Source organism: Sander vitreus, chromosome 10 (assembly GCF_031162955.1).
Source record: "Sander vitreus isolate 19-12246 chromosome 10, sanVit1, whole genome shotgun sequence".
Classification (NCBI taxonomy): domain Eukaryota; kingdom Metazoa; phylum Chordata; class Actinopteri; order Perciformes; family Percidae; genus Sander; species Sander vitreus.
The window spans coordinates 32,077,027-32,104,079 of record NC_135864.1 but is presented as its reverse complement, the minus strand read 5'-3'; the positions used below and the strand labels follow the sequence as shown (position 1 = coordinate 32,104,079).

Below are 27,053 nucleotides of genomic sequence, written 5' to 3'. Positions count from 1 at the left end.
GTATATTTTTCTTACTGTGAAACAAAGCACATTTCTTCCTACTGAAGAAGTAAAAACGGTCAAGTTTTTCTTTTTCTTTTATGTTGTATAAAATGTGCTAGATTTATAAGACATACACAGAAATAGACCTACATTGTTGAGGCTCAACATGCACATACAGTATGAACTGGGAGGAGTTAATAGAAGGATGCAGCAGTGCTGTGAGGAGCTGTGGCTCTATACAACAATTGCCTCACAGTTGATCAAGCATGATGTGCTATCACTTAAACAGTGTGTGTGTGTGTGTGTGTGTGTGTGTGTGTGTGTGTGTGTGTGCACGAGTGTGTGTGTATAAATGGTACTAGATGGTGCTGAGCTGTCTCTTTGCTTTAGCTTCTGTGTGCTTGTGCTGCCTGCGCTGGTGTCAGAGTGATGCAGTCTGTTGTAGTTTTTAAGGAGAGAAGAGAGAGAGTGAAACTCTCCTGAGACTGATGAATCACACGCAGACACACACACACACACACACACACACACACACACACACACACACACACACACACACACACACACACACAAACACACCCACATTGCTCCATAATGAAAATCTACCGCAGAGTTTCTGAGAGAAATTTCTTTCTTTATAAGCCTTCACTTTATCTTTGCTTTTCAGGATTTTTCATGTGTGTGTGTGTGTGTGTGTGTGTATATATATATATATATATATATATATATATATATATATATATATATATATATATATATATATATCTATATATATATATATCTATATATCTATATATATATCTATATATATCTATATATATATATAGATATATATATACATATGTGTGTGTGAGAGAGCGTGTGTGTTGTGTCATTGATTTTCTTCCTTTTTTGACATCTCTCGTGAACATCTGAACCCTCACAAACACACACACACACACACACACACATACACACACACACACACACACACACACACACACACACACACACACACACACACACATACACACACAATTAAATGGATAGATTAATTTAATGTCTAATTTCCCTTCCTCTTGTCGTCTCCCTCTCTCTCTCTCTCTCTCTCTCTCTCTCTCTCTCTCTCTCTCTCTCTGTCTCTCTCTGTCCAGCCTCTGCTCCTAAGCTTCGTCTGACGCGAGGCCAGTCTCTGGTGGAAGGGGACAAGCTGTACTTGAAGTGCGAGGCGTCGGGGAATCCCAGCCCTTCCTTCCGCTGGTACAAAGATGGACATGAGCTTCAGAAAGGCAGAGACCTAAAAATAAAGACCAACAAGTGAGTCTGTCAGACTGGATATTTCTCAGTATTCACACTGGACACACAATTTTTACACCAAGAAGTTTGAAAATGCCAAAAAAGACTGCTTCGTCAAACACATGCTGTACATACTGCGATGGCTCCTGGCATGCAGCTCTGTTTAGGTGACCCTGGGCCACTTCACACTGCACCCAAACTGTCTGTTAGCAGAAAATTGGACATCCTTTTCGGTTTCATTTCATTCATCACCATAGATGCAGTAAAACAGAACGGAAGTTTAAGTATAGGTTCAGTTTTTTTTTTTTAAGGCCATCTTAATACAACAACAGCCACATGCCCATATGTACGTTGAAAAAGTCATTGGTCAGTGTCTTCGTTCCTTCTGTCCTTACTGGCCATGAAGTGATAACTTCCTAGAACGGCTACACTGTAAGAGATGAGGGTTAAAATCCACAAAATGCTAGTGTAGTCAAACAGTAGACATGGCGGAGGGGTACGTCCTGGTAGTCGCATGTAGGTTCCGGGACTTTAATGCCGCGTTCTATTTACCTCGCAACTCGGTTTTAACGAGGACAAAGTCGTAAACACGCCCCCTGACCTCGGATTTACAAGCTCGGAACTCGTACAACCTCGCAGTAGCCCGAGTTCAAAATCCAACATGGCTGCCCCCTGTATCAACAGTTGTGAAAAGCTGCAGTAACATAAAGTTATAAGCACTTCTGTCTTATTTGTGTCACTAAATCAGTCGTTCACACAGGCATGTTCAACTTCTATCTGTGGTTGTTACGCTGTTTGCATGCACAAAAAACGGCGTAATGCGTTGTTATCAACAGGTATTGCTAACAATAGCTAACCGGGCTAGAGCTAATGAAAACAATGAAAATCCGACTTTTTAAATAGAACGCATTCAACTCGGGTATGATGTCATTCCCAGCTCCGGCTTCCGAGTTCCAAGGTAAATAGAACGCGGCATAAACATCAACAAAAGCTACATTTCGTAGGTAAGATTTCTTTTAAACTCTGTGCGACTAACTCAGACTACTGAAGCCTCGTGTTAGCTTTAGCCGAACAATACGATGCATTTTTGGACTGCAGGTCTACATGGATTATGTATTTTGTCTGAGTGCTTCGCCGTCAGTATGGATAATGAGTACAGTGACCCACAACTCTTTCGACCGTACAATACATACAGCTTTTGCATTGAGTGTTGTATTAAGCTAGACTTGGAAAATCCAAACCTATCCATTTATGTGGACAGTGAAATTGTGCAACCCGTTCTCACTCCGAACTCGTAAAATACGGACGTTGGGACAGTGGCGTCCGTATTTTACGAGATCCTGTTAAATTGTGCAGACTTTGACACTGTCATCAAACACTCCTGAATGTCACCCTCTTATTCACTGTTATATTGTTTTTTAGATATCACCTACTTTTAAGAATCTGTCCTGTTGTTTGTGTATTTAGTTCAGATATTAAGGGAGTACAGTATCATTTCTTGTAATCTGTTCCTGTGAAGATTAGGTGAAGCCTGTTTCAGTTTTTTGTATTATTTTTTCACAAAATAATTGTCCATTTGCTTTGATGGCCAATCACTCTGGACATCATGACCAGTTTTTAATTGCTGGTCTTGGCTGGAAACTAGAGGAACATTTCTCATTCAGTCGGAGATGAGTCTGCTGCTTTTTTGAAAACAACAATAACTGACACTGTCTTTTTATCTGCTCTGTATCACTTTCTCTCTTTCTCTCTTTCTCTCTTTCTCTCTCTCTCTCTCTCTCTCTCTCTCTCTCTCTCTCTCTCTCTCTCTCTCTCTCTCTCTCCCACCTCTGTCTCTGCCCCTCGTTCCCCTTCACTGAAGGAAAAACTCAAAGGTGCAGATCAGTCGCGTCCGTGCGGAAGACTCTGGCAACTACACCTGTGTGGCTGAAAACTCACTAGGACAAGAAAACGTCACGAGTATAATCAGCGTGCAGATCTGTGAGCAATCACACAATCTATATATCTATCTATCTATCTATCTATCTATCTATCTATCTATATATCTATCTATCTATCTATCTGATCAATTAATGCTGATTGTAGCAAAACTTACCTTAACTTATGATAATGTTTTTTAGCACATCAATACAAATGTCCTTCTTATATGCTTCCTTCTTATATGCTTTGTTCTTTAAGCTTTCCTTCCTAAATGTATTTTTTTCATAGTTTCCTTCATCTGTCTTTCTAAAAAGCTAGAACTTGATACTGGGGTTTATGTTGGTTTCCTAAGATCAATAAGTATCTCTTGTACTGGCTAGTAAACTTTGATCATCCTGTCTTTTAACAAAAATATGAGAGCTATTACTCGTCTATCGTTCAACAACTTCATCTTCTAAGAGGTTTTTTTTTCAGAATAAAAGGGTTAGAATAGAATAGAATCACATGTTTATTTTAAAATGGATTTAATATCAAAGATGGAGGAAACTGATCATGTAATCACAAACTCATTTAATCCATACAATATATATAAAACCTGACAAAGAACTTACCATAACGTAAGCATCATATATAAATCATATACTATATATATAATGGAAAAACAATTATAATAATAAGAGTAAGAAAATAACTAAATAAAAAAATGAAATTAATTAAAATAATAATGATAAAGGGAAATAAATAATATTGTAATAAATTAAGTACTAACAAAATCAAAGGTAGTTAAAAGCTGATTATTTCAATCATTTTTTAGGCTATGGTAATAAGCAGAGCCCAACAGTTTCAAAACAGAAAGGAGGCAAAACAGAAAAATTGATGGTAACACTTTACTTGAAGGTATCGACATAATCGTGACATGACACTGTCATAACTATGACATGACACTGTCATGAACAAGTCATAAATGTTTATGACTTCTGTCATTAAGTGTCATTCGGTTTTTGTCATGACAAGTTGACATTGTTGGGGTTGTCTTGATTATGTCAACTTGACATTAATCAAAGTGACATTACCAGAAGTTGTCTTGGTCATGACAAGTTGACATTACATTTGTTTGGGATGTCTTTGTCATGACAACTTGACATAATGTCATCCTGGTTAATGTCAAGTTGTCATTACAAAGACATCCGCTGGTAATGTCATCCTGGTTAATGTCAAGTTGTCATTACAAAGACATCCGCTGGTAATGTCATCCTGGTTAATGTCAAGTTGTGCCATTGACAATTTGGTTGAAAGAAACTCAAATTTCTGATATAGAAACTTTTTGAAAATGGGTCAAATTTGACCCGAGGACAACAGGAGGGTTACGAGGTCTGAAAGGTATGTGGTGTAGTGTGGTATGATATTATTTAGGACTCTGGCTGCCATAAAATGTGTGATTTTAACAAAAAGGTTGCAGCATCTTTTGCATCTTTTTCTCCCCCTGTCTGCCTGTCCTCCTCGTAGTGACCACCACCACCACCCCGTCTTCAGGTGTGAGTCACGCGAGGCGCTGCAACGACTCGGAGAAGGCCTACTGCGTCAACGGAGGAGACTGTTACTTCATACATGGTATTAACCAGCTGTCCTGCAAGTAAGTTGGTTGCTCGGTCGGCCCCCGTCCCCTCAGTCATCACTGTGCAGTCGCTCCCCTGTCTCTCCTCCCTCCCTCCCTCTGTCTTTCTGTCTCTGTCTCTCTGGTCTCACACACTGTGTCGCTGCTCACTGCACTACCTTGTCTTCTGTTCCCTGGTTTGCCCTCCCCACATACAGGCACCTGCAGCCCACCTAGCCACTCACTATGCACTGTGTCTAAGGCTTGTTGTTTACAGTTTTAATAGATTGTCACAGAAGAAAAAGGATTTTGTATAAAGCTGATGGCTTGAACAGATCCTCACTTGGACATTATGTCCGCACACATTGGAATTGGTTGTATCTTGTTCTAAGATGATTACTTTGGTTTAGTGAGTAACGTTCGCTTGTGGTAACAGAAAGTCATAAAAAAGATGCAAAGAAATGCAAAGGTATTAGAACAGAATGAACAGTTAAGGTGTCTTCGCATTACAAATAATATTGATTACATCAGATTGTTCTTTTTGTATTCAAAATAAACACCTGGAGATTTCTTTGCCATTTTTTATGAATAAAAATAATGAGCCCTGACTATTTTAGATTAGATGCAAATTGAAGCAAAACTGGTGCCGTGAATCCCACCTGTCAGCAATACCCTGGGCTTGTCTCTGTTTTCAGGCTCCTATGTTCCCATGGGCCTAGTCTAGCCTTGTGTTGAGTTTTGTAAGAGATTGGTAAGGGCTATATCTTCGCAGTTCAAATAGCAAAAAACAAAAGAAAGAAAGAAAGAAAGCGAGATGGACTTTCAAAATACAGTTTAACTTGTACTAAAAATCTCTCAAGCCACTGTGGAGATATCAATGTCTAAAGTCAAGAAAAGTCTGTTGCCTGCAAATTTCAGGGCGTAAGTTTGGATAAGTATAACATCAGCAGTCTGTAAGCAGTAGGTGGTTGAGTTCAACATATTGACTCAGGGAAACGTACATTGAACATTGGACCTAAGGCAAAAACATTGCTGAGAAGATAAAAACCCTTCGAAAGGTCTCCTTAATGTGTCATATGAAGAGGATATTGAGCCGGGGAACATGGGACCCTGAGAACATAGATACGCTGCCCTATATGTTGGTAGAACCCAACGGAAACGATTGGCGTCTACCTGCATATATGCAGGGTGATGACAGTGTTTGTGGGAAAACTATTGATGTTATGGACAATAATATATAAATATAGATTTAAAAAAAAGTTGTTCTCTTCCATTAGACAGTATAGCAGACCTTTGTCTCCTTGGTCCAAGCTAGGTTAGCAATCGGGTATCTTGTACGGCATGGTAGTTGGTTCTACTTTTGCTGACCCTGCAGCAGAAAATCTTTTTCAACCAAGAGCACAGTATTGCTCAGAGGAACTTCACAGGAGTTAAAGAGGACATCCTGTGACGTAGTTTATTAGCTGCTGCCTCTGTTGTCGGTCACTCTGTTGGCATGTAACCACCAAACACTTTGCATGCTGAGGGCACCTAGGAAAGTGAAGAGGACAGGGGAGAAGAGACTGATTGTAATATCTCAAAAGCACACAGCGATTTGGACTGTCCTGGATTTTTCTTATTCAACTTTTAGTGAGGCTGCACATTTAAGTGTGTGTTAGCCTACATTTTATAAACATTCATTGTCACTCACCACCATCTGTCGTTAGCCGCTGTAAGCAGCCATGCTAGTTACCTAGCAACCATAATCACAGTATTGCTTATTTCTAATAGCTAGCTGCCATTATTGACTGTACTTTAATTTTAACACTCAGAGAATAGTCTGGCAGTATTGCCATAATAAAGTTAGTCCCAAGTGAAATATCAGAATTGACTCAACGAAAAACTGATAATCTTTCGATACAAATGATTCAATTATCAACCGTGAAAATATGGTGTAACCAGTTTAATACTGGATTATTGACCATTTATCTTAACTTCACTCACAGTTGTAAAGTTGACAGGAAGCGGGGGATCGTGGGAGAAGCCAGCTAAGTAGCAAAAAAGTGCTTGTCCAGGCTGATCTCATGAAGTGGCGTATGTATGACACGCCAATTCGTATGCCATTTTTGGCGTGTTCTCAAGACGCATACTTGCTTTTTAGCGTGTTTATCAACGCCGTTTGGCCTCCATTGACTTACATTACCTTGCGATTGCGTGTGAATTTACGCCGTAGCGAGTAGTATGAAAGGGCGGTGGATAGGTAAAACACAGGACTTTCACCCAGGAGACCGGGGATCGTGTCCTGCGTGTCACGTTTCCTTCGTGTCCCACGTTTCGTAAACTCAACCGTCGCTTTCTTCATTTACTAAAGTAAGCTAAAGTAACCCGTCCGCTGTATACGGCGCTCAAAATGCGTGCAGATAACACGGCACTTGGCTTTAGAAAGTGGCATGTATGTTTACGTCCGCTGTATACAGTGTAGACATACACGCAGATAGCTCAAAATGCGTACAGATAACACGCCACTTGGCTTAAGAAAGTGGGCGTGTATGTTTACGCAAAGTCATGATGTCACGTTGGCTTGTCAGAGGTAAGATTGCATTAAGCTGAATCCTCAAACATCTGACAGTGTTTACTGAAGAATGACTGCAACAGTCTCACAGCATGTCTTTTTTACTAAGATCAGAAGTAAGTATAATACTTTCATTTCATGGATAATCCATCTATTTTAAGGTTTTCCTCCTCTGGTACTGCTAAACACTCAACTGTGACTGTTATAGTTCCTTCTTCGTCAATGTTCTCACAACTATCACAATATATTGATGTCAAACCATTGACAAACTAATGGTCATAATCATGGCAAGCTGGATCTGAATTGTAGTAATAGTGATGCCACAACTACTGTATTTCTGCATTGAAGCAGACCAGGAGCAGTTGACAGGGTTCAATTCATGCTAGGTATCAAGTCCTTCTTCCGTTTCCTTGAAATAAACTAACATAAAATGCATCACTTCCTGTGAGTGGGAGGATTTTTCCCAGGAAAGAGCTACCAGACTGGTATGTGTTTAGAACAGCAAGTGCAAAGTTTTCCATGAACTAGATATTAGATGAATCACTGCTATGTTACATCAACCTGTTCCTGAGAAAAACAGACATTTATTTATATGAACATGTCACAAGTTACAGTTACAGCAAATATAATGAAACAATGTGCATGTTGGCAAAGTTGTGGTATCAGGTAACAGTAACACTCTGGCTACAACATAGAAGAAACTTGGAGCCGGTAGCATTTTACACTAGTGTAGTAGAGGTGGAAAATGGCATTATAGTGGCCGGGTTGGCTCGGTTGGTGGAGCGGGCGCACATATATAGAGGTTTGCTCCTCGACGCAGCGACCGCGGGTTCGGCTCCGACCTGCGGCCCTTTGCTGCATGTCGTTCCCCCTCTCTCTCCCCTTTCATGTCTTCATCTGTCCTATGGAAATTAAGGCCTAAAATGCCCAAAAAAAGAATAAAAAAAGAAAAAGGAAATGGCATTATATCAACAATTACTATTTCCCTTCTTTGGTACATTCAAGGGATAGTTTGCACATTTTGAAGTTGGGTTGTATGAGGTTCTTATCTATAGTCAGTGTATTACCTACAGTTGGTGGTCAACACCCCCCCAGTTTAGAGAAGCAGACAGAAACGGAAGCTAAGCAATGTACTGCTGTGGACAGGGGCAGCAGCTAAACGTATTTTAGCCACCTAAAAAGATCATTATCAGTTTAAGTGTACACTATATTTCAGTCCTTCCAGAAAAATGCAGTTTTTTTGTGATTGTTGCGGGCAAAAATCCTTGATTATGCGGCACGTTTTCTTAAAAAATGCGATGGAATATGCGGGATATTTATGCAATTTTATGCGATGAAATTGTGGGAAAATGGCTGCTCTTGTGTGATGTAAACGCAACATTTTTCAACTTTCTGCTAAGATAAATGTGAATTTTTTGCAACGAAAATGCGGGGATTATGAAATCATGCAAGCTCCGCATATTTCGCGCGGAAATTGGCAATTTATGCGGCAAAAGTTTGAAAAAATGCGGCCCCCGCATAAATATGCAGACTTTGGCTGATTATGCATTGAATTATGCTATATCTCATAATCGCGTTTTTCTGGAGGGACTGTATATTTAGAATATTTTCGCCGCTTTAACTTGCAGCCCTTTCTCTTCAAAGCCACCAGATTCCTTTGACAAAAATAGTAATTTAACTTCACAGAACACGGGAGTTGCTATTTGGTTAGTTAGTTTTGTCTCGATCGGTTAGTTAGTTAGTGTTATTGTGTGACTTCTGTGTTTTAAAGGGTTAGTTTGGATTCACCAAAGTCAAACAATAACACAAACAAACTAACCGATTGAGGCGGCGGTAGACCGCCGTGTTCTGCCAGGTAAAATTAACTGTTTTTGTAAAGGAGTCTGGTGGTTTTGAAGAGAGCGTAGATGAATACAATGGCTTCATTTCTCAGTCGGAAAGGGCTGTCTGAAGGCAAGGTAAAGCGGTGAGAATATTCTAAATATAGTATAGTACTGTAGGCCTTTTTTTAGATGTCTAAAATATGTTTGCTGCCGGCCCCACACTGACAATGGATAAGTTCCTTATACTACCACACTTCAAAATATCCGAACTGTCCCTTTAAATGGCACCGTATGCCGACACGACAGCTGTAAGCTCAGTGCAATACAAACTGCATTTTTGCAACCAAAGCTTTGTATGAACCTAAGCTATGAAAAAATCTTTGTTCCACTTTGTGAAATGTATATTTTCTAAACTGGAGGTTGTATTCTTTTATTTCCAACTTGCCATGCATACAGGATCATTTTGTAGACGTGTAGCACACACTTCCCCTGAGTGTGGATAACAGATGGCGTGTATAGTCGTATATGATCAAGAGCTTTGTTGTTATGCTTCCTGTACAACTGGACGTATCTGCTAGAAATCCATCCTTAGATCTTGCCTGTTCCAGATCTACACTCTTTGTTTCTTCATTTCCATTTCTCTCTCTCACTTTCTCTCTCTGCTTCCCCTCTTCACTCTCTCTCCCCATGTCTTTCTATCCCTCATCTGATATACAGTACCTTCCGGTCATTGCTGAAGGATAAATCAGGATTTTTTTTTTTCATGGTGCTGACAAGCAGAAAACTTAGTTCGAGAGGGTTGCATATAGACATTAGGAGCTGCGTATATAGCAATTTAGGAGTCCAAAATGGGCAGGATCGTACAACATTCTGTGCATGATTGTGCTACACACAAACTCACGGCATATTTCAAGAAGCTACAGCAGGCTAGCAAGTTAGTAGCAGACTAGCCAGCAGTTTCCAGAGAGTTACTGTAGCTTCTCAGCTTTGTCATCCTTTGTTGGCCTGTCTGTTTGGGCCGGTGGATAACAGGATGTAAATAAGACCACTGTCTGTAGACTGTCTGCTCGGCTTGTTCCCTTCAGAGATATGTAGACCTGCAATCGCACACAAAGACATTTTGCGCAACAGCTGCAAATCAGTGCAATGCATGGCACTGGCAGGCAGCAGAATATTTTTTTAATATCCCTAAATTTTGAGTGGTATTTGCAAGCTCTTTTGTGCCGACCATGGAGACATATAATCTCCTCTTCCCTGAAGAGGAAAGTAATGCTTTACAGCAAAATGGAGTCTGTAGGTTAAAGTGGAGGACAGCACATACAGAAAGGCACCCTGGCTTAAACAGAGAGTGGAGGTTAAAATGGAGATCAGTACATACAAACATGCCCGCTGGCGAGCTGTTGGCAGTCAAAGCTTGGTGTGTCTTGCTTACTCAATGTTCCTTTAACCTATGTTATAGCTTTCTGTGTACAGTTGCAGATACTCTGATTAACGCTGTTGCTAATCTCCAGTCTGGCTGCCAGCTGTAAACATTAGCCCATGTATGTATTCCCAGCTACAGTATAGGTTGAAAATGCCAAATCCTCCATTTGAATCAATAAAGTTTGATAAATTTAATCAAATTGAATCTACAAATGCCACGAGTTCAGGCTTGTATTGAACATAATGTCCACAGCTGTCTGTGGGGGTTTTTTCTCTTAATTTTTACGAGCCTTTATATGATAAATATTTTTTTTTTAAATGAATCATGGACTTTTGCTTTCATTCAGATGGTTTGAACAAAAGGTTTGCTGGCTTTTCTTTCCCTCTGTGCTCATTCTCAGGGCGGAAAGAACAGTACAGTCGGGGGAAAAAAAGGAAAGGCGAGCATAGGCAGATAAAGAAAGGGTGGAGAAAAGAGGGGGCATGAGAGGCAGGGAGAAACAGAAGAGAAGGAGAAAAGAAATGATATACAGTAAAAGCTCTGCCGGCATAGGGCTGCCTCTGCTCCCAGTGTCTCGCACCTCTCTCCCTCTTTCTCTCTCTCGCTCTCTCTCTCTCTCTCTACTCTATTTATAACTCTATGGGAAATTGCTGAGTGGGCTCTTCCGAGGGGTTTTGCTGTAATTGATTCAAAATGCAAGTTGTCTCTTTAGTGGTGAGAAAGAGGAGAAAAGGATCCCCAGTCAGTTCTATGGACGGTATATGCAGGGGGATGGACGGAGGTCCTTGCCTTTCAAACTGGATACATTTTTTGACCTGATACTAAATCACTGTAATAAAAACAATATGGCTATTAGAGCCAGAGAGCTTCTATTATCCTGTAATGGCTGTAAGGGGGGTGGGGGGGCCACACCCATGATAGCAGAACACTGGGGTTGATCAATTGCTTTGATTCATCTACAGTATAATGTGCACTGCAGTTGGATCAGATTTTCTATAACATGCCTATTTTTCATTTGACTGCAGTAAAAGCTGATCTACTATCACTTATAGCAATAAAGAGATTCAATCAATTAGGCCTCGCTGGGTAAAAGCCATGACACTCATTATAATTCAAGACATTTCAGAATTTGAAGCACTCTCTCAAAATGATTTTTTTATTTTCTCAAGGACATGAATTGAAATGTAGTGTTCCATCTAAAGAGCTGATAAGCTGGATAGAAAAGAATGGCAGTAATACTAATTAACTTTAAAAAAAGAACAATATTTTGGGCTATGTATGTGTATCAGTTTTCGAGTGACGGTTATGCAGAGAGGAGCCTACTTGTTAGTTTCAGTGTTGTGAGTTTGATGGCTGTTGCCTGAATATGAATCATATGCAACCCGTGGTATCGCTGACAGCTCGCCACCCATCCAGAAACAAAACAGCACACTCTGCAGCTGTATGTAAACTATTGCTGTTATTTATGCCCAAGAAATACCAAAACCCATTCCAACCATGTTCATGCTCACACGCTGTGGAGGTCCGTCTCTCTCTCTCTGTCTCTCTCTCGTTTCTCTTTCTGCTTCTATCTCAGTCTGTCTCTTTGTGTGTGTGTGTGTGTGTGTGTGTGTGTGTGTGTGTGTGTGTGTGTGTGTGTGTGTCACGTTTATACTTCTATTCTTGTGAAAAGCAGGTATATTTTAATTTTACACGTCCCCATTTTTGGTGTATGGTCATTTTGACAAGTCCTCATTCTTTAAGGCTTATTTTACAGGATTCATTGAGGGATTTTTGTTGTTGTTACGTGTTTGTGATGGGTTACCAGGCTTTTCCACCAAACACACACGCACACACACACACACACACACACACACACACACACACACACACACACACACACACACACACACACACAGCATTACACAAAGCAAGGATGTTCTCATTGCAGCAGCACTCTCCTTAACCACTACGTGTGCATGACTAAACAGGGCTTTGATTTCCTGCTGGGTGTTCGCACCTTCAGCTTCATTAAACCTTGACCTCAAAATACTCTGACTGAGACCAGGCACATTCAACGACATTCACACTACTTATGAGTTTGTTGGATTTCTAACCACTGTATCTCTCAACTGCATCTTACTGATAAAGTCATAAGCATAGCCGGAAATATCCAGGAGGCCAGTGGTACAGTGTGTGTGTTTACATATTCTTTAACCCATCCACATTTTATATGTTCATAAGATCATTGAAATTATTCATGTAAAGTATTTAAAGCTGCTCCAAACTATATTTTTATAGTAACAGTAGATCAAATGACTATGTGTAATGTGAAAATAGTGACAAATGCTTTTTTTCTCATATGTGGAAGTATCAGACAGTGTTATCCAGCTCTGCTCTGATTGGTCAGTTTGACTCCCAGTCATGCAGATCCCAGCCACCTAAGTGATTACGTAATGTGATTGTGACTATAATATATTGCTTGCTCTGCTCTGTGATGGTCATCTGACCATGACTGATGAAGATCTCTGTTAGATCGAAACGTTGCTCTATTTAATTAAATAGTTGGGAGCTATCAGTACAGAGAATTTGTTGGCTTCATATTTGTTTTCTAATCCAGCACCTGTAGAAGTATTTAGCATGTGCATACCCTACTACACCCTGTTTACCGCTTGCAGTAACAAACCTACAGAACATTATCACTGTGCAGCTTCAGCTCTACAGAACATTACAGTTACAGGTCCCATATTGTAAAAAGTGAGATTTCCATGTCTTTTTTTATTATACTTTTACTATACTATATATAATTAGAAAGTGCTGCTACAGTGCCGTTACAGTCATTCCCAGGCTGTAATGGGGGTGCAGAGACACCGAGAGCGCAGATGCCAAAGACATAAAAACGCTGACCAATCAGAGCAGACTGGACTTTTTCAGGGAGGGGGCTTAAAGAGACAGGCGCTGAGCATTTCAGACAGTCTCATTCTATCTAATCATTCTAGTAGAAACCCAAAATACAAGTATGAACCTGAAAATTAGTTTGGGTTTCATGGCCCAAAACTTGAATGTTTTGGTTCACTCTCACGGCTCTCATCAACCTTATTTCCCACAAAAGCAGTCAGTTGTTTTCAGTGACAAAGCTCTGATAAACCCACTGTACGCTACCAGCTCAGCACCAAACAGCAGATAGATAAAGTTAGCAACAAAGAAAGTGGAGCATTTAGCAGCTAAAGAGCCAGATATCTTTCTCAGGAGCAGGTGGAGATGAGACCTTGTTCTTTGCACGTAGCTTAACATGGCTGGCTAGCACGTTAGCCAATGAAAATGATTTTGAGACTGTAATGATCATTTACTCGACTCAGATTGTTTTGTTAATCTCGGATAATGTCACCCAGCAAACAGGTATAGGCAGTAGGCTTTATAGTTCAGAGGATATTATAGATCCAAGACGAAACTGACAGAAGGGCGGGACTCAGAAAAAGTCGCAATTACAAATCCATCTGCTACTTCAGCACCACGGACAGCACCATTCATGTATCAATAGACAGCACAGTTAGCCTACTGATATTTCAGAGCCATGGTTCAACATTTAATGGCAGACAAGATCTGTATAAACTGTCCTTGTCTGCTGTTTTACAGTTTTTACGGACATATTTTATGCTGTACTTAAAAGTATTCCCTTGCTTTGCTTTTTCTATTTCATCATGGTTTTGGCCAGGGGTTAAGAAATGGATGCAATGAATGAGAGTCCATAATACGGCAAATGTGAGTGTGTGTGCTTGTGTGCATCTGTGTTTGTATGCGAGAGGTTGTTGGAGGTTAACGACTGTACGTTTGACCCCTCCTACTACCTGCACCACCATCACATGACCCTCGTGACTGTGATGATGTCCTAACTGTAGCAGTGATGTCATATTGATGGCGGTGATGTCACGGTATGCAGGTCATCTCTCTCTCTGTAGTTGGTGGATTGTGCTGTTTCTAATCCCTCATCTCTCTGCTCTCTTATGTCTCCCTCCTTCCCTTCCTCTCTCTCTCTTTTCCCCTCTTTTCTATCTGTCTTTGTGAACTTCTCCTGTCAAAACCTCTTTCTTCCCTCTGTATCTTTAACCCTCCCCCCATCCCCCCCCCCCCTCCCTCCCTCTGTGTCTTGTTTTCCCTCCATCAGGTGTCCCAATGACTATACGGGGGACCGCTGTCAAAACTCCGTCATGGCCGGTTTCTACAGTATGTCCATTTGCTCTTGTCTGTCTCCTTCCCACTGAGATGCTGCATGCTACATCGGAGGGGTTGGATGGATGGAGCACTCTGTATATGTGTGTGTGTGTGTGTGTGTGTGTGTGTGTGTGTGTGTGTGTGTGTGTGTGTGTGTGTGTTTGCAAACCTACTCTTGTGTTTCATGTAAGTTAATGTGTGTGTATGTGTGTGTGCGTGTGTGTGTGCGTGAAAGTGAGTTTGCATGCCTCTGTGTCCACCCCTTCCTCCCCCTGTCTCCCCTGGTTCCTCCGTGGTGCTCCTCTGGTCACCAGAAACAAACAACTGAGAGATTCTATAATTTACAGTACATATACGATATGTTATACACTAGTTCATCTGCTTGAATTCTTTTTTAGAGCACATTATATACTGGATACTTGACTTAGAAAGCTGCAAAAAAAAGCAGAGAATTGACAACTCAACAACAAGCAGCACATCCGTACAGTACGTTAAAAAATCTAAAAATCTGTATTTTTAAGCTGTAAATTGCACACATAAAAAACTTCTGTTGCAGCTTGATCCAGAGATCTGCACAAAAAGAAACAGAGGAGACAGAGAATTAACACAATGAAAAGCTTTTATTGGAACACTTTATTGTCACTTTTCTTTGTAGATGGTCCATCGGTGCTGTTAAGAGTTTCAGCAATTAAAAAACTAAAATTAAACAATCAAGGCTATGTGCCTAGAAACTATTAATACACACATGAAAGTTTTCTACTCAATGCTCTGTCTCTCTTTTAAACAAAGAGAAACACATTTCATTGATTTTACTTTTTGGAGTAGGAGTATGACTCAAGGCTTTAGATGTAAGTCCTTCTGACGTTGTTTTGAACAGCCGCCAGTCAATACTAAACACTACAGTGTGTCCAAAACCCCAACAATTTGTTATTTAAATGACAATGAGATTTAGAGTTAGAATATGTTCAACATTTAGGTCATAATGTAATGAGTTTTGAAAATGTCAGTGATGGTTATATCTATCTGAGGGTCATTCTCTCTGTGATATTCATTTTAATGTAAGTGGAGTTTCTCCATATCATGTGAGTGGAATCAGTCCTGAACAAAGAGATTAGGGTAAAACCCACAGTAATAATGAATGTGATAACCTGTTGTTTTCACTCTTAAGCATCCATGGATCATCTGATAAAAATCTTTCATTACGGCATGTGGCTAAATGCTGCTTGAAATGTTCTAGGGTTGACTTCTACTGTGTTCAGAATGGTGTCACTTGTTTTCATTCTTCTCACAGTGTCATTTAATTAAAGGAATAGTTTAGTCATTTGTGTGAAATGCGTATGTTGTAAAGATTTGGCTTAGCTTAGCAAAAAGACTGGAAACAGGGGGAAACGGCTCGCCTGCCTCTATCCAACGGTAAAAAAACCCACACCAACCAGCATCTCTAAAGCTCATTGATCAAAACATTATATCATGTCAATGTGCCACAACTACAACTTGTGGTTTTACAGGATTATTATTACGGGAGGAGCAGTGAATTCCAGTGTTGTCGATAGCCTCAGGTTACTTGGAAACCAGTGGTGCTGATAGGCAGATTGTTTGAGGATGTGTGTGTTTTTTACCACAGGACAGACCCAGGCTAGTTGTGTCCCCCTACTTTCAGTCTTTATGCTAAGTTAAGCTAAACGTATCCTGACTCTAGCTTCTTATTTAGTGTTCAGACATGAGAGTGGTGTCGATTTTCTCATCTCACTCTCAGCAAGAAAGAAAATGTGCAAAATTTCCAAAAATGTCAAATTGTTCCTGGATGCAATGGGGCATGTTTGGTCACTCTCCTGTGATTGCATGGGCGGTGACACTGAAACACATATAGACAGTATTGGTACCATCAGATGGTAACCAGAGATTCCATGACACGTTCATGAAGATTTATAGCAACAGAAGCTTAAATGTTTCCTGTAGGTTTGGCTACTTTTATACAGAAATCAAAGTGCTCCTCCCTCCATCAGCTGTGTCACGCTCCTGTTACTGGCCCAGCAATCACAGGGATATAAAATAGAGGGATACAAATGACCCTCTTTTTCTTGTTTCCAGGGGGTTAAACACTGTTGCTCCATGCCATGTTGTCTCGCTTTGCTGTTTGTCTGTCACTGAATAATGTCTAATTCAAACCAAGACCAGGTCATAAGATATCATACTATATGTGACGTCTGCTTATTTTGACCCCATCATCAGACATTGTGTCCATGCTGAAATCTGTCTGTGTGCTTTTTTTATTTTGCATTGTGACGCTCTTTCAATCAGTTGAAGCAACACTTTTCTGCTGTTTTGAATCCATGTTGGTTTGTTACTGCCTGCGTAGTGCTACGAACATAAAGCACTGTCAAACTGTAGAGTAGTTAAGGTCAGGGTGGACCGAAGATTGGCTGACTTTTTGTATGGGCCTCTCTTTTTACAGCCGGTAATGCATGCAAAGCCTTGGAAATTAGGAATGCTCACATGATTTCTCTGTAAATCATAAGAAAGGTTATAATAGCTGTACGCAGCAGTAGTGGGACAAAGTGCATTACAAGAGGTATGCTGTAATCAATACAAAGGCACACAATTGCAATTAGTCAAAGGAGTTATAGCACCCACTCCCATTCGCTGTGCCAGCCTCATCGACTGTAATGTGTTTTTATGTTGTAGAGTAACTCACTGCTTTTTATCCTTTTCTTTTCTTTTCTTTTGTCTTGTTTTTTTTCTTTTTTACTATTTCTGTCTGTTGTTAACTCCAGAAATGAGGTCTAGTAAATATAGCAGTAAGTGATGTGGCTTCTTGTCTTGCTGTCTTTGTTCATCTGTCTCTGCATGCCTTTTCCTGCCTGTTGGCTTTCTCTTACCTTCTGCCTTTGGTTCATTTGATCCCTTTTGATTTAGTTTGGTTCAGTTTGTTTTCCTATCATTTCTGGGGGTCACAGAGCTAAGGCTGTCTGAGTTGTCTGTCTGTTACTGGACGGTACACTTGTCAATCACTATGATTGACAGCACTAATTGACTTGTGTCCTGGTTCAGCGTATATAGGACATGAAAAATATCTGCTCCAAAGTGGACATTACACCTGACCCTATCTGTCTCTTTCCTTTTACCACGACAACTTTCTGCGCTGGCAGAGCTGCTCAGAATTGAATTTATGGGTATGGAACATTATTATTCATTTTGCTGTGCTTAAAGGGTTTGCCAAGATCCTCTCACAGTCACACATTATTGTGCCATCTTCTTTCTAAAACCAACAACTGGGTCTCCCTCAACCTGTCCCTCTTTTTCTCCTGCCAGCTAACCTGCTTTTAAGACACGTAACCTCCCTTCTTTGCATGCACTCTTCTTACAGTCGGACACATTTAAGAGAAGTAGACATTAGAGACAGGCACAAATTAACTGGGAAGGATACACTAATTAAAGAAAGTGCAGAGGTGAATTAAAACACAATTTACTAGGCCTGTTACAAATCAGAGATGTGTTTACCTGGACACCATATCAGAGCAGAAGATATCTTGTTTGTCCAAAAATTTTGAGTTTCACATCATCGATAAATACAAGTATCTGGCTCGTCCTCTGGGCTTTGGCAATGCATATTGGCTTCAGCAGCCTGTCGAAAAAAAACATGCAAGCTGCGAGTATTTTAGCAAAGCGTTGCCAAAAGCGAGCAAAAGGCCTGACCACATAGTCTGTCCTTATTATTCTGCCCTTGATTGACTCAGTGTCAGAGTCAAGAGCTCGCCTGTCCTAAATCATGATTGCTGTTGGCTCCACTGTGCCAGCGAGCTCGCCTTCCCATTTCCCTTTGCCTTTCTGTATCAGTACCCTGTGACACACACACAATGCCGGGCCAAGGCTCTCGTAGGCTTGTCAGTCCCTACAGAGGCCCTTTATTTAGAACCCCCCCCCCCCCTTCAGTGGCGTGTCTAGGCGAGGGGAGACGGGGAAAGGTGAGGTGATGAATTAGGTAAAGGGGACAGTTATTTATTCACCAGCTTTTACCGTATTTTCAACCAACTTTCTTCCATAAGAACCACAGATAGTCTTCAGCTATAGATCTCTCATAGATGTCACTGTGTTAAGCAGACAGCGTCAGTTTTAGTCCAACATGAGAAGAAACAGAAACGAACAGAATGTTTGTAAAATAGAAGGTTTATGACATTGAAAAGCATTCATCTTTAGTGACTTTGATTTGGCCGTAACGAACAATCCAAGGGCCTCTATAATCCAGTTTCAGTTGATAAGGGGACAAAGTCAGGGTATTGTGTGGTTTCTGGGGACTAGTTTCTCACGGGCCATTCTCCTGGACACGCCCCTGCTCCCCTCTCAGCCCTCCTCCTCTCCCTCTGTCTACATGTTTCCTCCTGCTCCTCCTTCCTCACCTCTTTTATTCCCTCCCTCTCCCCCTCATGTTCTGTTCTGTTTGTTGCTCCCTCTGTCATTGTGTCGTTGCGCTTTTCCGTTCTGACACAGAGTGTGACACCACAACAGGCCCAGAAATCTGAATTAACCTAGTCACACCGAGATGGCGAAGTATTCACACAGCATCACCACAAACCTGTTAGAACTTAATGAGTTTAATATAGTTCAGTGTAACGTGATCCAGATCTGTCTCGAGATGTTCCCAAAGGCAAACACTTTGTAGACATCCTACACATCTTTTAGAAGTGAACAATTGTGGCTACTTAAAAAAATATTTTCCTTTGTAGGTCAATTCAATAGCTTCAAGGAAAAGTGAATTGTCTTTTATAGTAGCTGATATTATCTAAAGCCAATACAGTCAAATTATTACAAAATATCAAAGGAGAACGCCAAAGTAACGATTTCAGGTTATTGTAATACATTTTTATGACCCAATACCGGATAAGTGGACGAAGATGGATGGATGGATTTTTATGATAACTTCACTCCAACATCAGAAAAATAACCAATACCATAATAATTTGTACCATGGATACAATGGATTTCTATTTCCACCTGTTTTTCAAGCAAAAAAAGAAGAGCTGTGGTCACATTTTTGCAAGTAAAACACATACATACATACTGTATAACTATTAAACATTAAGAAGGAGAAAAAAGGCTGTATGGTTAATATAAGACAGAGACTAAATAGCATGAAATAACTGGGACTAAATGGCGTGGAATTGACATGCGAAAAGGAAAAAAGAACACGAAATGACTTAAGAAATTGGCGTGCTATTTGTGGTGATACCAGGCTGTAAAGTCTTGTATCAGCTTCTGTGAATAGTGTACAAACACATCACCTGTTCATACAAGCACAGGAACACAGATAATTAAAGCATGTACAGTGTATTCCCTTTAATACATTTAATTTATTAATGAATGTCGGAGTGGCAGACAAAATATGTTTGGCATTTCTTTCTAACATTTATGACAGTTTTAGTTCTGGTGAGCTTTGTGAATACTTAACTTTTTCATTCTCAGGCCATTGTGGTATCAACACTTTGAAACAAAAAATGCTTTATTTAATTTCTTCATCCGGACGACTTGTCTTTTGATGATTCCATCCATTCAGGCATGCATTCAGATGCCCTCCAGTGTCATCTGTAGCATTACATCCCCATGGCCATTGTAAATCCACGTGTATAGGGACAGCAGGAAGTCTATGTCAGGATGTAGCTTTACAGCTCTGCTTTTCATCATAATATTTATGAGCTTGTAGTGTTACTCCTGTGTTGTAGTAGCACTGTTTGACTGTAGTACAGTTAAAACTGAAAGGCATGTGCCAGTATAGATCAGGAGTTGTTTTATAGCCAGCACAGGGGATAGGATGGCAGCAGGTAATAGTGAGAAAACTGTTTCTGTAGTTACAGTCAATGGAGTAGTGCTCATGCTGTTTGTGTGTGTGTGTGTGTGTGTGTGTGTGTGTGTGTGTGTGTGTGTGTGTGTGTGTGTGTGTGTGTGTGTGTGTGTGTATGTGTGTGTGACTGTGTCTGTCTGTCTGTCTGTGTGTGTACATATTCTTGTCTGTCTTGTGATTGTCTGCAATGTATGGATGTGTGCATGCATATGAACTTGTGTGTGTGTGTGTGTGTGTGTGTGTGTGTGTGTGTGTGTGTGTGTGTGTGTGTGTGTGTGTTTGTACGTGCATGTGTTTCCATCCACAGAGGCTGAGGAGCTCTACCAGAGGCGAGTGCTGACGATCACAGGCATCTGTGTGGCGCTGTTGGTGGTTGGCATCGTTTGTGTGGTGGCCTACTGCAAAACCAAGTATGTGTCTTTGACGGAAACATAAATTAATCCCTATTAATGAAAGGCTCCAAACCTTCAAATTAACCCATTTTAAAGGTGCCCTGCCACACAAAACTGTTTTTACTTGTATTTTTTTAAATATGATAGGTCCATATGTGTTTGTGTTATGTCGTGAATGTGAAAATAAACTGCTACCTCCTTTGTCAGCTCTAGCCACTGAAAAGAAATAAGTGGAGAAATCAGGCCAATTACAAAAGCTGGTCAGTCTGACGTGGTGTTGCCTGAGCTCATTACTATTCATGAGCTCGCCCAGTTGCGCTGGGTAAAGGATGCTGATAGCCAGGCTCTCATTGGCTAGCTGTTAGCCAATCAGAGTCAAGCAGCTTAGCTCGTTAATATTAATGAGAACTGGCACAAATCGAGCTGAGTCTTCCTGCAGGCTTTCTATACCACGCTAGAATGGCTTGAAACAAGGTAACCAAGGTATTTTTTTCCACAAAACATGTTACAGAGTCCATAGTGGAACTTCAGACATTACCACAAAGTAATGAAATATGTGTGGCAGGGCACCTTTAAAAAAAAAGCTGCTGCTGTAGAGCAGTGGGGGAAAAAATTATCAGATTATTTTTCTTAAATAGAGTGTATATGTCTTGTTCTACATGTTCTGCAGAAAAACGTTCCACTTCCGGGATTGCTCCGGTGCCGCCGGACATTCCGCCTGATGTCCCTTATTTAGGACGGATGTCCGTTTCCTACCGCTTTCTTTGTGTTCGTATTCTAAACTCTGGTCAATTTATGAGGACTATGGTTAACTGCTCCTCAGATCTCTAAATCCAGACAACTGTCTGTCCAATCTGAGTTTTCTGTTGCACGACTAAAACTACTTTTGAACGTACACGTTCCACCAAAACAAGTTCCTTTCAGAGGCTATTTTACAGCAGCGCCGTTGCTCCGTCCGGCGCTTAGCGCCGTCCATGACAAAGAAATGCCAACAAACCAGAGCACGTTTTTCTCCCATCCCGGAATGCTGTGTGGACTAGACAGACCCTCCTCCGCAGCGCTGTGGAGGAAGGTCTGGCAATACAAGACTACATTTTACTAGACATAACATTGATAACCCGGACTACGACGGAATATTAACCGTTCATTAGCCCGATAGCATATCTTTACAGCAGCATGGCTAACATCAACAACAGAAGCTAAAGTTACCCACAATCCATTAGGTGTATCTCAGCTACGGATCTAGTAGTAGCCCAAAATACATAACATCTGCTCCCCTCTTACATTAGATGTCCAAGGGAAATAGTAACTGAGGGTCTACACAAATTCTTGTCATCACAATTTCACTGAAAATATGAACATTACATTCTCAACATTGTGTTTCTCTATGCTACCTTAGCGGTGAGGGTAGACTACCTCGAGCCCCTGCCTGTGCCCATGGGGATTATTCTGCCCCGTTGACTTGGGTCGGTCACTATTGAACCTAATAATTCAGGCGTACAGGAGGCCACCGCTCTCTGGTGGGGTATCGGCAGTCTGCAGGAACATCAGTATGATCTCAGTCACTGTTCCTTGTTTAGCACTTTTTGCCAGATCACTTATTGTTCCTTCATCACCACCCTTCCAGGAAGCAGAGGCAGAAGATGCACAGTCACCTACACCAGAACCAGAATCAGTGTGTGGAGCAACCCAACCGCATGCTGGCCAACGGCCCCAACCACCCCGGGCCCGGGCCCGAGGAAATCCCCATGGTTGACGTGAGTCCAAACAGTAGCAAACACACAGCAGAGGCAGGTAGAGGCCATGCTGAGGTCAGATTTCACTGACAGGCTGGAAGTGAAGTCTCATGCTGAGGAGAAACCCACAACAGGTCACTTCTGACAGGGTCATAATTTTCTCAGAGGCAGAGCTGCTCTCAAGACAGAAATATATAAATAACCACCATTTTTTGAGAAATGCAACAATATTAACTGACCAGATTGAATGTCAAAACAAGGAAAAGTTACTCACTTCATGGCAAAAGGGAAAGGCTGGTTGTTTTTTTATTTTAGCATTTTTAGCTTCTTCTTTTTTTTAAGTCGAGACGCTGGTTAAGCATAAAGTTTGTATCAGAGTCGGTGACCAAAGACATTTTTGGCATCCGTGATTTTGTTTCAGCTACTGATAGCCAACAGTAACAATAATACAGTACAACAATGCAATACATATACAATTTTCTATTAGCTACCAATCAGGACGCATGGAAGTCACATTTTGCAATCCCCAGGCTGACTTGGCTTTCTTATCAAAGCGCTAAAATACAGTAAAGCCTGATGTGTCAGTGCTTTTAATTAAATATAGCAGTCCTATGAATAGGATTTTGGTGTCAAACTTTCCAGAATACCCTCAGATATTCATAAATGCTAAAGGAGGAACAGAAGAAGAAAGAAAAGACACGAGAACTGGATGTCGGCTTCACCGGAGCAAACTGCACAGGAAGCCCACAGAGCCTCCTTAGGTGGAGTCACTGGTAGACTTTATTGTATCTTTGGCACTTAGATTTGAAGTCCACCGAGAAGGTTTCTTTTAGCCTTCAGAGCAGTTTTGCCTCCAAAAGAGTCTTTGTGTAAATAAAGCTCTGATCCACTGACAACAAAGGGAAATATGGTGGCACCGAGCTGACAGACGTTAGAGAGTGTGCAGAAACACCTACCATTCTCCGGGAGACACGATGTGCATGAGGCAGCATAACAGCAACAATTAAAGAGAAGTGATGAGGAGTTACAAAAGATCTGTGCAGGAGAATCCTCTCATCATTAGGTATCACTTACGTATACTTTATATTATATATCTATGTGTTAGATAAGATTCATATACATCACAATACTGCACTATAGTGCAACTTGCACAAACAAAGGTTTTACTTACATCTTTAGAAATACTATATAAGCAGGTTGTACATTTTTATTCGCCACTTGTATATACGTTTGTACATTCTTTCCTTTGTATTTTTATTTATTTTTGAACAGTTGTTCTTGTATTTTATCCTATTTATTATCTCTTGTATATTCTGTACGTGTGCTTGTGTCTCATTATTTGCTGCTGTAGCGCTGACATTTCCCAATTTGAGATCAATAAAGTCAATCTAATCTTTTCTAATCTAATGTATGATACGTTTGTTATTTGGAAAATAAAAACATAAGTAACAAGAATTAAAATGTGTGTGTGTGTTGCAGTACATCTCCAAGAGTATCCCAACGACAGAGTGTGTGATCAGCCACGGAGCTGAGGGTGCAGGCAACTACGCAGGCAGCCGAATGTCTACGCGCTCCCACCACTCGACCACTGCCTCACATGCTTCCAGGTAGATCTGCCACCCACGCACATCCAGATGGACACGTATACACATAAAAATGAAAGAATTTCTATGTTCCTAATTTTCCTTCTTACAGTTTTGTTTATTTATGTTTTCATAGGGACTATTTCTTTTGTAGAAAGTAGCTCCAATGAGAGCTGTTGGCAGTGAAGTCTGTGGATCACCCAGAGTAACAGGATTAATTTCTGGATAGAAATATTCATGGTATATGTTTTTTTTGTCCAAAAATAATACGAATTCCATTCACCTCTTTTATATTGTGATAGCAGCAGGAATCTTAGAGACTGTTTTCTGAAAACATGGACAGATAAAACCAATGCTACCTGCATGCTGCCTGCAAAAACTTCCCTTGTACTAGAAAGTCACACCAGTGGCAGATTTGTCATTTTATGAAATGTACCATTTTATAGCTAAATTATGAAAGGTTTCCCCACTGGAGGGAAGAACATTGACTCTACAGACTCACTGAAGCAAGCTTTGATATACTGTATCATCTTATACTGTAGCTAACATGCTAGCCAAAGAATCGCAAAGAATCCTTACTTTACTTTTACAGCACACACAGAGCAACATAAGCATCCCACACATCTCATACTGATTGGCTTCAATCTCTCGTTTGGTTCACCAACTCCTGAGAAACATATGAGTGTCTTTGGCCTGTTGATTCTCCACTGTCGTCACCAGTGTGTCCTTTGTCTTGTCTCTGTTCCCATACTAAGAGTCCTGTAATGATGTTGTTTTTATTAGAGATACCAGTATCGAAAAAGCCTCCGATACTGCCTAAAATGCTGGTATCGGTATCGGCAAGTACTGGAGTGTATGCACGGATCCGATACGTAATTTAGCCCAGAAGAAAATCTACTATGTTCTTTTTCCATTATGAATGACAAACTGGATAATAAAGTTATTTGTCGTTTATTGTTTGTGTTTGTTCATGTTCAACAAAGAGTTTAACAACAATGATAGCAATCATATCACATCCATTGAGGGATAGTAATATACAGCTGTTAAAACATAATAACATATATGTATTTTGTATTTTTTAGTTCAGGTATCGGGAAGGAAAAAAAATGGAAAATCGGAACATCTCTATATTTTACAAAAACCATCACCTCATGGTGCTTTGATAGACAAAGTCAATCTACACTGTTCTGCTCATCTACCTCATGTATATTTCAATCTTTCAATCTTACAATTGCAATATTGTTATTAATATATTACCATTGCACTGGACTGCCTTGCACTATATTTATATTTCAATCTTAAATCTCAGACTATACTGTTATTGCACTATTCCTTCCGTCTCTTCAATTGTTATTGTATATTTCTTGTACATTTGTAAATTCTATTGTATTGTTATACTGTATACTTAACAGTATTTTTTAAATATTTTTTGTATTCCTTATATTTCTTACTGTCCTTTCTGTTTTTATTCTTTATATGTTAAGTGAGTGTGGTACTTTGAGAGCAAAGATTAACCCGAGTCAAATTCCTTGTTTGTTTACGCAAACCTGGCCAATAAAGCTGATTCTGATTCTGATTCTGACAATGCATGTGCACATTTTTGCAGTATAGTCTCTTTACCCAGTATTCCTCCCTCATCTGTATCGTCCTGCCTCCTCAGCGCTGTTAACCTTTTAAACTTGTTCTGCTGACTCCCACACCTGCAGACACGAGGAGCAGACGTGGAGCATGGAACGAACAGAGAGTATGAACTCAGACTGCCAGTCAGGTGGGCTGTCCAGCTCTGTGGGAACCAGTAAGTGCAGCAGCCCGGCATGCATGGCGAGGAGGGCCCATTGGGGCTGCACGGACATGTCTGGACCGGGAATGCAGTACGGGGATTCATACGACTCTCTAAGAGACTCGCCTCACAGTGACAGGTAGGCAAGGTGGTAGTGTGTGTGCGTGTGTGTGTGTGTGTGTGTGTGTGTGTGTGTGTGTGTGTGTGTGTGTGTGTGTGTGTGTGTGTGTTTGGTGGTAAAACTCTTTGTTCATGACTCTATAACACTTTCTCTTTATTTTGTTTTTGAGCACCAGCCCCCTTTCTTCTATGGCGACCCCAAGTGGTAGTTTATTGTTATGAATGTCTAGGACTACATCACCCAGATACTGTATATTGTAATGTGACTTCTGAAAACCAGTGCTGTAGTGGTAGTTGAGGTTATGAAATAATTGAACCACTTTGACTCAACCTAACTCTTTCTTTTTTTTTTACCATTAACTGGTAAATGGTTTTCTACATCTCCCAGAATGTCCTCTGACTAATAAACAGACTTTCATGTATTTAGCCCATGTTTGTATTACCTGTGTGCACACATTACTTTTAAAGGAATGTGTTGAAAAGCACAATAAGTTAGGAGAATTACACAACTTTATTTTGAGAGTGACTTGTCTGTACAACACCCAACCGTTCTTATATAATTTCAAACTCATTTAGAGTTCCAATAGATTTGAAAGCTTTAGTGCAGAACTTTTTTATGTTAATTCAAGCCATTGCCAAATGAAATCGCAATTATCGCAGAAAATCTAGTGAAGATAATGACCTCTTCTGAAGAGTCCATCATGTTTGTTTTAATCCTCCGTGTCCTCCTTGGCTACTAGTAACTGCGTGGAGGATGGGTGAGGGGACTGCGCGATCACGGAAGGCTTGTATCATGTGGATGTGCTGACAGTTTTGTTGTCATTACTTAGGAATTCCTCATGGGGGA

The 27,053-nt window shown here is 40.6% G+C and overlaps 1 protein-coding gene across 1 annotated transcript in view; it reads left to right on the top strand.

Moving 5' to 3' along the window:
• Positions 1-27,053, top strand: part of nrg2b (neuregulin 2b) — a 61,374-nt gene that overhangs the window by 27,632 nt on the left and 6,689 nt on the right. The window contains exons 2-9 of the mRNA XM_078261158.1: positions 1,116-1,278; positions 3,119-3,237; positions 4,684-4,810; positions 14,713-14,771; positions 20,903-21,005; positions 22,615-22,744; positions 24,203-24,330; positions 26,013-26,225. Of these exons, the coding sequence (XP_078117284.1) occupies positions 1,116-1,278; positions 3,119-3,237; positions 4,684-4,810; positions 14,713-14,771; positions 20,903-21,005; positions 22,615-22,744; positions 24,203-24,330; positions 26,013-26,225 (1,042 nt within the window). The remainder of the gene's footprint in view (positions 1-1,115; positions 1,279-3,118; positions 3,238-4,683; positions 4,811-14,712; positions 14,772-20,902; positions 21,006-22,614; positions 22,745-24,202; positions 24,331-26,012; positions 26,226-27,053) is intronic.